The 11243-nt window shown below is 39.1% G+C and overlaps 1 protein-coding gene and 1 pseudogene across 3 annotated transcripts; both read right to left on the bottom strand.

Moving 5' to 3' along the window:
- Positions 1–1582: 1582 nt before the first annotated feature.
- LOC147313011 (uncharacterized) lies at positions 1583–5230 on the bottom strand (annotated as a pseudogene). The gene is made up of 5 exons (XR_015125128.1): positions 5022–5230; positions 4502–4837; positions 2693–4374; positions 2429–2518; positions 1583–2339 (listed from the first exon to the last, which is right to left on the bottom strand). The product of XR_015125128.1 is annotated as an uncharacterized LOC147313011 (transcript).
- A 610-nt stretch (positions 5231–5840) lies between these two features.
- LOC147313010 (uncharacterized) lies at positions 5841–10709 on the bottom strand. Of its 2 annotated transcripts, none has more exons than XM_086264965.1 (8): positions 10402–10709; positions 9991–10320; positions 9632–9871; positions 8962–9048; positions 8832–8860; positions 8667–8723; positions 6511–6579; positions 5841–6321 (listed from the first exon to the last, which is right to left on the bottom strand). In XM_086264965.1, exons 1-8 carry the CDS (start codon positions 10460–10462, stop codon positions 6178–6180), a joined length of 1017 nt encoding a protein of 338 aa, XP_086121091.1. In that variant the 5' UTR covers positions 10463–10709; the 3' UTR covers positions 5841–6177. The 2 variants fall into 2 exon arrangements, with proteins under 2 accessions (XP_086121091.1, XP_086121092.1); XM_086264966.1 differs by having other exon boundaries at positions 9991–10317.
- Positions 10710–11243: the final 534 nt, after the last annotated feature.

The following is an 11243-nucleotide window of genomic DNA, read 5'->3' as shown; positions in this document are numbered from 1 at the left end:
TAAATATATGCATTACATCAGTGCAACTTCCAGTTACTTTTGAGTGTTTAAACATCTGCAACAATCATAGATAGATAATGATATAAAACACATAAAATGCAACACAAAAGTCCAACTACCAGTACCATAGGGTCTTTTTTGTGACCAGAAAGGACTGTGCACATAGGCTGAGGTCATTTTTGGAGTTACAGTTTTTTCTGAATGCTTAAACCCTAACTGTGATTCCTGTAGCACAATCTCTAAAACTATTCAGACTTATAGCAAAACCACTCACTGAGTTTGCAAAACTAAAAGCACAAAAACTGCTTTGCACTCAGTTTGCAATTTTGTAACACACACTTTGCAAAACTGTAGGCACAATTCACTGCACAACACTCAATTACCAAATTTCCAACACACTCCTAGCAAAAGTATACACATGTATGGCTATCATTAACACTAATTTGCCAACTGTCTGGCACACTTTCACATGTGAAAACTTTTTTAGATAATTAGTCCACTTTGCAATCAGCCTAAGCACTATAATACAGGTAAGCTGTGTGTGCGGAGTACAATGGAGGGAGCAGAAAGAGTGAGAAGTAGAGGAGGCCGAGGAAGAGGACGTGGAGGTGAAGAAGTAGGATGAAGAGGACGACAAGGACAAGGAGGAGCAAGAGGAAGACGAGGAGGAGGGAGAGGAAGATGAGGAGAGGGGGAGAGGAAGGGTAGGAAGAGTAAGAAATAGAATTGCTGATGACATCAGAGCTACAATAGTGGACCATGTAATCAACCGTGGAATGACCCTGAGGGTAGCTGGCCAACGGGTCCAGCCTAACTCGAGCCGCTACACTGTAGCAAGTACCATAAGGACATCTTGAAATGAGAATCAGTTAGTATAGTCACTTCGCACAAAGATTTGTAGCACTGCCATATGCCAATGAGAAACACACCAATACCATTGATGTAAAAATACTGAAATTGTTACTTTACAGAATTGCTAGATGACCAGATGCTGGGGGCAGAGGAAGCATGTTCACTGCAGACCAAGTAACCCATATAGTCATTATGGCGATTGCAAATAATCCTATACTTGGAAATAAACACTTGTGTTTGTTTTGATGTGTTTGAATAAACACCAGTACTTGAAGTTTGGCTCCCTCTATGCTTTTGTTTTGCAATGTCTTACCAGCCTTAATAAACGTCTCGCTTTCTGTTAAGCTTGAGTTTTGTTTTAGAGTGTCTGCACTTGGGTTCACCTCCTTTATTCACACAGTCAGCTTTGCAGCCTGACTGTGACAGGCAGGTCTCAAAGTTGTGGCTGAATGGCATATTTAAATGTACTTTAAAGTCAAATAGAGAAGCTAACAGGATAGGGCAAAAATCCAATCCAAATTTACATTTGTAGTCATGAAAGCACAAACCAGTCACAGGATGCTGGGAAGGGTTGTCAAAGAGTTCAAAGGAGAGAAATGAACGAAGATAGGGTGTACTTATGGAACTGGGACAGGTAGAAGTGGTTGTTCTTAAAATAACAGAGTTAAAGACTGGAAACAAGACACCAAAAGTGACTGAAGTGAGAGATGCAAAACAGACTTTCTGCTTAGAATTTTTATTTATTTTAAAGATTGCATTATGTTCAAATCCATTAAAGATAACAGTGTGTGTGATTACATCATCATCAATCAAAACTCATTTGAGCGCAGACCAGATTCGACCACATACAAATGACTTGTATCCAGGCTCAGGCTCATAAAACTAAGCTCAAAACTCTAAACTAACTTTCTGCAGCTGAAAAAGAAAGAAATGAAAAATGGCTTTGAAATCTATTACCCAAGTGCCAACAGGAGTGTTTTGGAAATAATAGTGAGAGCATGTTTTTCAAATTCAGAAATGATCAGCAAATGCAGATGTAAAAGAAAAATATTTGTATGTGTATTTCTTTTTACAACAACCATGCTGTACAGGAGGCTTCTGCAGAAAGAGAAAACAACATGTCAAACGTGTTTCTATTTTTGTGGTCCAGAAAACCACCAAAAGCTACCCCTGCCTGCTGAAAACTGATGAAAAACAATGTACACCTCCAAAAAACACAGTACAAGGAGAAAGAGCTTTTTACCGCTGATGCAGGCAGGTATTTTAGAAAAGTCACTGTGGTTCTAAAAAGATCATATCAAGATTTCAAATTGTTGTCCAAACTGTGACTAAGGCAAAAACAACGATTCCCTTTTTAAAAGCTTCTGCTCCTCGTGCAAATATAAAGCTTGTTGATGTGCTGATCAGTGAGATCTGATAGAAGCTGGAGGGTTGGTCAAGCTACTTCAGTAGACTGGACTTTTTCATTGTTCACCATCTTTACACACCTGTAAAATACAAAATCATAAACCCGTGCTTCTTCAGAGCTTCATGTCTGGTTTATCAACCCTTCTTGCTTATGTGTGAACATTCTCACCAGCTCTTGTCCAGATGTTGATGACCACAACAGCTGCTATAAGTGCTGCTAAACCCAGAGGCACTATGATGAGCCTGTACCAGCATGAGCCTGGAGACAGAGCATGAAAAGCATGAAAATAATATTTTAAATGTCATTTTCTGATTGTTTTTGTTTTTTAATGTAGATGAATACAGAGGAAAAAAAACATGTATCTGAAATTAAAACATTTCATTCTAAAATATAGAAATATTGAAAAAAAAAAAGCTGAATATTGTTGATTACCTTGTAATTTTGTTGAATCATCCATGATTTCCAGCTCTTTTGTTGTGTTTCCAGTTGTAGTTTCTGATTTTATTGTTGTTGCAGTATTTGATTTCTCACCTGAATAAAATTCAGTGGACCTTTCATTAGGAAACTAAATTCAGTCAATTACAGTTTTTTCTGAATGCTGAAACCCTAACTGTGATTCCTGTAGCACAATCTCTAAAACTATTCAGACTTATAGCAAAACCACTCACTGAGTTTGCAAAACTAAAAGCACAAAAACTGCTTTGCACTCAGTTTGCAATTTTGTATGGCTATCATTAACACTAATTTGCCAACTGTCTGGCACACTTTCACATGTGAAAACTTTTTTAGATAATTAGTCCACTTTGCAATCAGCCTAAGCACTATAATACAGGTAAGCTGTGTGTGCGGAGTACAATGGAGGGAGCAGAAAGAGTGAGAAGTAGAGGAGGCCGAGGAAGAGGACGTGGAGGTGAAGAAGTAGAATGAAGAGGACGACAAGGACAAGGAGGAGCAAGAGGAAGATGAGGAGAGGGGGAGAGGAAGGGTAGGAAGAGTAAGAAATAGAATTGCTGATGACATCAGAGCTACAATAGTGGACCATGTAATCAACCGTGGAATGACCCTGAGGGTAGCTGGCCAACGGGTCCAGCCTAACTCGAGCCGCTACACTGTAGCAAGTACCATAAGGACATCTTGAAATGAGAATCGGTGAGTACAGTCACTTCGCACAAAGATTTGTAGCACTGCCATATGCCAATGAGAAACACACCAATACCATTGATGTAAAAATACTGAAATTGCTACTTTACAGAATTGCTAGATGACCAGATGCTGGGGGCAGAGGAAGCATGTTCACTGCAGACCAAGTAACCCATATAGTCATTATGGCGATTGCAAATAATCCTATACTTGGAAATAAACACTTGTGTTTGTTTTGATGTGTTTGAATAAACACCAGTACTTGAAGTTTGGATCCCTCTATGCTTATGGATCTATGACAGAAGTATGAGCTCAAACTGACATAGCCTACCTTGTGCACAGAGAAAGCAAAAGCCAGATGTGTTTTGTATTCATACCATCAGTGTGCAGTTGGCGCATTGTGTGCTTAGTAGATGATGGCCTGTGTGTACTGTTTGATACGGAAACACCATTTTTATGAAGGTGTGAAGAGTTAATCTAGCTGTGTTTGCTTTTACAAGAGAACTACAATGTTTTGATTATTGGGTGACAGGTTTTCTTATTTGTGTGAAGAGTTTTGCAAAATTAGCCAATAGTTACAAAAAATGTGCTTAAGAAATCAGAAAAAACTGTAAAGCTTCAGATCAATAAAATGAGCGGATATTTTAGGTAATTAGTCAGATTAATGCAAAGTTATTTTGAAAGGTTCTTCAGAATCTCTCCTGGTTTCTGATGACTGAGCGCTGAAGGTAAAAAGCTGCTCTTTTTTTCCTTCTGTTGTTACGCTACAGTTAAAGTCATAAGTTGATATATGAGTGATGCATCATTCAGAAATGTCACAGCAGCAGAGCAGGAAGACTCCGATGTTTTTAAATTTGAGTAATCTCTATCCAGAGCTTCACTGATATGGATCCACTTCACTTTGTGTTTGCACCGTCCATATGTCCACACAGAGCAGTTTAAAGTCACCTCAACAGCTTTCTTGTGTTCAGTCACTGGTGAAGATGAAATTCAAGAGAAATACCAAATAAATATAAGTTTCCTTTTTTCAAAATGTAACTTGTCAGCATGTTGTTCTAACAGGATGGTTTGAGCTCAAAATATAGTGTTGCAAATACTCACTGCTAACAACAGACAGATAAACCACAGCATCTGGACCTTGCTGTCTCCCTGGATTGCCTCTAAACTGTCTGCAGGTGTAACGACCAACATCCTCAGCTGTGACCTTCTTTATAACCAGTGAGCATTCTGCTGTAACACTCAGTCTGTCTGATTTGGCTTTTTCTTTGATTTGTCCAAGATTAACCAGCTCTACTGATGGTGTGCCTCTTGAATCAGTGAAGAGCCAGACAGTAGTGTCACAGTTGTGATGATTGTTGATGAGATTTTCACAAGGCAAAGTGACTTTATCTCCATCTCTGACAGTGAAGGAGAGTGAAAGATCTCCACTATTTACTCCTGAGAACATGACAGAATCAAAAATGTTAACACTACATTTTTCAAGAGTGCATCAAACTCAGTTTTCATTGTTCACAGAAACACCACAGCTTTGTGTGCTAAATAAAAATGATATTACTAAAATTAAAAAGAAGAGTTAGTTTTCAAATCCTAAGATGATGTACAGTGTAAAAATCATCCTTACCTCCAAACTGAAGCATGAGTACAAAGAACAGAAACATTTCTATCCATCTAAATGTAACCATCATGTCTCTCAGTCTCTCCTTTCTTCTCAGGCTTCTAAAGCATAAGCGTGTCTTCTTCCTGTAGTTTTCGATCTATGACTTCCTCATTATGACTTTCAGCTTTCTTTCTCACATTTCTGCCATTATTCTTACACAACCAGACTGTCACAGCTTTCATGTTCCTCATTTATTAACAGCCAGTTGTTGTTAAAGTGACTCCTAAAATTCATCTCTTAGATAGTTAAGTAAGGTTTGGTTGTCCTGTCCACTTTACTTTATTTACTTCTGCAATATGAGAAACTGAATCATAATACTCAGAGTTTACGCACACCGCCAAACCAAAAGGGCTCATATCAGACGCCACAGATACAATTGCAATGAGAAGCAGCACACACTTTGAAAACCCTGTTTTTTCTTTTCCTTGTGTGGTGGAATAACAGTTTTCCTGCTGCGTCGAGTAGAGGGAGTAGCAGGAAATGCACCTTGAGTGGGTGAAACCCCTCTCTCCCATTTGTCCAATCGAAAAGTTTACAGAGACGAACAAATTTGCAGGATCATAAATCCCAAAGAGATGATTTTCACAAAGCACAGGGATTTAGAGGAGTGTTAATCACAGGATGTATAGCCCAATGTAAAAATGAAGTTTGTTGTTTTCCATTGCGATTCTATATTGTTGAATACGGAATAATTAACTAATTCAGCTTTGAAACACACACTCAAACAGTTCTGAGATATAGATGGTTAAATGACTGCAAGCAGAAACAGCTGATGTAACATGTGACTTTTATTATGTCTGAGGATGTTAGATCATTTCTTCCACTGCTTCACATTTTGTTATAATGAATATACAGCACCCCCTTCTGGATAAAGGGATTGCTACAGTAATAAATTCTGAACTTTGTCAAACTGGAGACAATTTATGGATAAAACATAGTGCAACATTCTGTGTTAGAAATGTAAATGAGCAGTATAATATCCTTTTTGTTAAACATGGAGAACTTAAGCCTATTAGAAACATTTTTACACAATCTGATACAAATAACAGGTTGAAAAGGGCCTGAGCGCAACCATAACCAGTGTAACGTAAGAAAGCTTGTATGAGCTGTAGCTGTTTCGTCAACACGTGTCTCTCACTGGTTTGTTAACGGCAGCATAGAGGCTGCTGGGATCACTGGAGGGTGCAGCAGAAGTGATGTGACTTTTCATGGTGATGTAGGTCACTGTGTCATCATCTTCATCATCATCATCTTGACCTACAACCTGAAAGTGAATACACAAAAAACAAAATAATTAAGACCATAATAATGTAGGGTAAGGCAGATATGATAATAGTATTATAATCTTAATATTTATTCTTAACACTCAGATATCAACATTTACCTTGCTCTTTCATGGGAATTTTTATTGTTATTAACTGACATCACCTGAATAACCAACAGGACAGCTTACCTGAGCTTTACTGGTGGTGTTGTTAGTGTAGCTGATGGAGGAATAGGGAACAGCGTATTCAGATTCAGCCTGCACAGATACGACAACATAGAGACTGCTCAGTAATGCTTAGATTCAACATATGGGAGAACAAATACAAGTGGTGAGTAGGGATGGGTACCGGTGTCCGGTGCCATGATGGCACTGGTTCTGTCATAAACGGTAGTAACCAGACCGAAAAGCAGCGCACATTTCGGTGCTTTATTTCGGTGCTTTTTTTTCCTGAGCTGTGATACACTTCTAGCCAATCATTTTACGTTTCCGAGGATAGTAGGCGGGCCCAGGTACGTACATTCTTTTAGAGCAGAGCTACAGATTAAAAATGTCCAAGGCGAAGCGGTCAAAAGTCTGGCTGTACTTCACAGCAAAATATGCAAACTTGTCACGGGGTGGAAACGGGACAAGTTATTTAGAGTTTTATTGTGCATGTTTTGCAATGTTTTATCTGTTTTAATATTTTAATATTGTATATTGGGTTTGTTTGTATGAGCTTTATTGCATGTTTTTATCTTATTTAAATTGAACACCTGTCCTGGAAAGACTCCGCCCCTACCTGATAATAAACTGTTCACACCTGCGAGAGATCCCAGAGAGGCCAATAAGAGGGCCTGGCAGACCAAAGGAAGGAGTTCGACCGAGAGGCTTGAGAGACGGCCAGGAGTAAGTGGTGCCAGGCGGCAGCGCCTGCAGGCCGAAGGGCTGGTGGAGCTGGGCGTTAGGAGGACGGACAGCACCAGCGCACAGGGCACCAGCGCACAGGGCACCAGTGCAGAGAGTGACAGTACCAGCGGGGAGAGCGGAGACAGCACCAGCGGAAGGCACGGGACGGCTGTGTGGCTTTGCAGTTTTTAAGAAGCGGCGGGCGGAGTTGAGAGCTCTGCCCACCCGGGGTAAGTCTTTGACTTATCCCCTTTTATTGAATAAAAACTGCCGGAAGAATAGTGACTGCCGCTCCTCCCTTTCTCTAGCATATCAAGACGCGAATGCGGAAAGGAAGGAGAGGACTCCGCTGGGTTTCCCTTTTACTTCGCTGGATTTCTTAACTCCCTGGGACTTTTATGCTGTGGTGGATTCCACTGGACTTTTAATGTTGTGTTTTATTGATTTTTATTGTGTTATCCCTTGGCCAAGGTGGTTTTAATTCATTTTGCATTTAACTATTTAAATATAATAAATTATTTTTTAATTCTACAGTTTTAAATTGTGTGTTTCCCTTGGCGGCTCCACTGCTCTGCCCGTTTTTAGGAAGGTCTCCTTCCTTTTAAAAACACAAAACATCTTGGAAATAAAATCAGCCTTTGCGCTCCGTTACAAACTCAGCAGCAACAAGTGCTTTAAGCTGATACTGTGATACTGTCAAAGGAAGTAACACATCAAATCCGATGAAATACCTGGCGACGCATAGCGTTTTTTTTGTTTTTTTTTTAAAGGCCAGAAATGCGCTGTATTTGATAGCTTACTGCGAGACCTCACACCGAGCACATCTACTGTGGGTGTGGTGCCTGTTATCAGACCCGGAGTTAGCAACATCCCCAAAAAACACGGAGAGGAGAGTCCTGGCCCCTAGCACTGCCAGTGTAGCAGAAATGATGAGGATGATGATGGCAGCAGCAGCAGCCGTTCGTCTCTGCGTGAGTAGCTTAATGTTGTTCGTGTGTAATTTATGTTGAGTAGGCTAACCACGTTATTACATTAATGCATGTAAGGTGAACTAGCACCATCGTAGCTACATGCGGCTGTCTTCTTGTTTGATGGCAGATACTCCCTTCACTCTGGCCAAAAAGGCTAAAATGACCAAAGAAAAAGAGGGAAACGGCTAAACATGAGAGGTTTTTGGATAAAGTTTGTGTTTTTTCCATTGTTTAAGCACTGCTTCCAGCCAAGAGTGATACCATATATGCCCCATAGCTGCAGAAAAGGCTAACATTGTTATCTTTTTACAAAAAACCAGCTGAACATGAGAGGTTTTTGGAGCAATTTTGTGTTCTCCATTCTTTAAGCACCGTTTGAGCACCGTTTGAGCACCGGCACCGTTTCAAAAGTACTGATTTGGCACCGGTATCGGATAAAACCTAAACGATACCCATCCCTAGTGGTGAGTAAGTATTTGAGCTCACAGAGTCCTGAATGGTTCCTGGAGCAGACAGAGTCACTGCAGGGTTTAAACTGAGTTCCTGGAACAAATAAAACAGACAAAGAAGCCTCATAAACACAGCAGACTATAATCACATCAGTGAGAAAGACTGATTACTCGTATATAGCATGAAAGTGTTATAACTCACAGCATTTTCATTCATCTGTGATTTGTGTTCTGAAAAAGAGAAAAATCAATTCAAGCTTTTAGAATGAAAGTCCATCCTGGTTTCTGCAGTCTCCCTGGTGATGAAAGCTCAGTCTTGTGAAAGCTCTCACCTTTAACTCTCTTCCATATGATGCCTATGAAAGCACTCATTATGAGTACTGTTAACCCCAGCGCTACAACAATAAACTTCCACACACCTGAAGAAAAAGAAAAACATTAAACACATTATGTCTGCAGGTTCTTGTCTTTTTAAAATCCTGATGTATAAAAATCAAATGTGTTTTAGGTTGTATAAAATTACTCGGTTAAGATCATTGTATTTGCTTAAAATGACCAACAAAGAAATATTGTTCTGGTTATAATGTTATTTCACTGACAAATGTTTTTTAAAAATAAGCTTTTTTATAAACTGGAACAGAAAATGAACAGCAGCCTCATTAAGCTGACTTCCCCTTTTCCTTCTTTCCATTAATACATCTCCACAGGATGTTTTCTTTTACAGCTTATTTTTGGGAACTTGCTGAAGTGAAGTAAGTGTATCGTGTATAAGAATCCAACGCTGACTGTTGGTAGGAGCGGGCTTCTGCAGTCTGTTAAATTGTGCTTCTTTTGCAGTGCTTTTCTACTTTACCTGACTTCAAAGCGCTTTATACAACTCGCCTTATTCACCCAATCATACAAGCACTTTTTCTATGATCATATCCCCCAAAAAATTCTTTTTGTTTATAACAGGATGAAGTTATTGTAAGGACTGAAATGTTTACGTATCCCTTCTCTGACCAGAAGATTGACTGAAGATAAACTCCTGCACGTTTCCACCATGTGCTACTTGGCACTTCAACATCTCAGAGTTCTTGGATGTGTAAATGTGATCAGATGTTGCAAAGGTCACACTGCAGGCAGACTGTGACATCCTCAGGTCTTTGTTACCATAGAGCCACTTCACAGTGTATTTACATTCTTTATATGTGGACACAGAGCACTTCAATGTCACTGTGTCATCATCCTTATATTCAGTTACTGTTAAAAAAGAGAGAACAAGAATAACATTTACAGTAATCATCACTGTAGTTATAGTTATTGTAATGTTTCAGTTTGATGTTCTAATAATCTGAAAACATTATGATGGAAATACTCACTGTTAACAACAGACAGCTCAGCTACAGAGTCTGAACCTTCTTTTTGTCCTGATTTGTTGAACCTTCTGCAGGTGTACTGACCAACATCCTCAGCTGTGAGCTTCTTTATAACCAGAGAACATTTTGCTGTAACACTCAGTCTGTCTGATTTATTTTTGACCCCTTGGTGAATCTTCCCGTTTTCAAACAGTGTTACTACGGCTCTATTTGACTGACTTAAGAGCCAGGTAGTTCTGTCACATTTATCTTGATCATCTGTCACATTTTCACATGACAAAGTGACCTCACCTTCATCCCTGATAATAAACTCAGAGTAGTCAGCTGCTGCTGCTGTGAAGAAAAGAATAAAATCAATAATGTCAACAAACTAAGCTTTTGTAATCTCATTTATAAACGTTTAAATATTCTTACCTGACAATTGAAGCATTAGTATCACTGATGAAAACATTTGAATCCACCTGAATTCAGCCATTCTCCGTCTTTCTCCTTCCTGTTTCTCACATTAAAAATTAATCTCTGAAATAGTCCTTCTTGTAGAGATGCTGTGTCCACTTCCTGTGATTTATGCTAATATTATGCTGATATAGAGGGCCAGGTGAAGAGGACAACTATCTGCTGTTGATGTCCAAGCTGTAACAGATAAGATGTTTTCTTTCTAGCTCTAACACGTGTTGGTTCCTCATTGCATTTCTGAAATAGTTTTTCCTCTGAGAAGAAAAAGGGAAGTCTTTTGGTAGGAATGTGAGTACATCAGCAGCAGAATTTTTAGCACTTAATGATGACCAAAAAGAGAAACACAGATCGTTTCCACACTCAGTGTCCTTTAGATATTTTAAAGCTGCAGGAGACCATCTGCATTCACTTTGGACTGTAATATATAAAAAGATCATTTATGTGGATTCTCAGGACTGTTTGATGAAATGTAACTTAAAAGGTATATAGACAAGCTAATGGGACAAACCTTTCACTGGAACAGCTGGTACAACATGTGACTTTTATTATATTACTTTCACTGCAGATTAAACATCTTCACTGCTACACCAGTCTGTTAAAATGTGGGCTATATGCTTTCAAATCATGGCTGGATAAACGTTCTCAAACACTCTTTAATGTTTTTGTTAATTGATATGCTTTTAAAAATATAAAAATATTATTTAATCAAGACAGTTACCATAACAGAGCAGGTAAACTAACTCTAGCCTCCAAACACGCTAAACGTCACTAATGTCTCACATATGAAAACTCGCTCTCTC

Source organism: Aulonocara sp. 'chitande type north' Nkhata Bay, linkage group LG15, assembly GCF_057382095.1.
Source record: "Aulonocara sp. 'chitande type north' Nkhata Bay isolate Kocher_YH1m ecotype deep benthic linkage group LG15, A_spYH_male_GT1.1, whole genome shotgun sequence".
NCBI lineage: Eukaryota > Metazoa > Chordata > Actinopteri > Cichliformes > Cichlidae > Aulonocara > Aulonocara sp. 'chitande type north' Nkhata Bay.
Note: the sequence above shows the minus strand (reverse complement) of the source record. Positions and strands in the feature narration are given on the sequence as shown.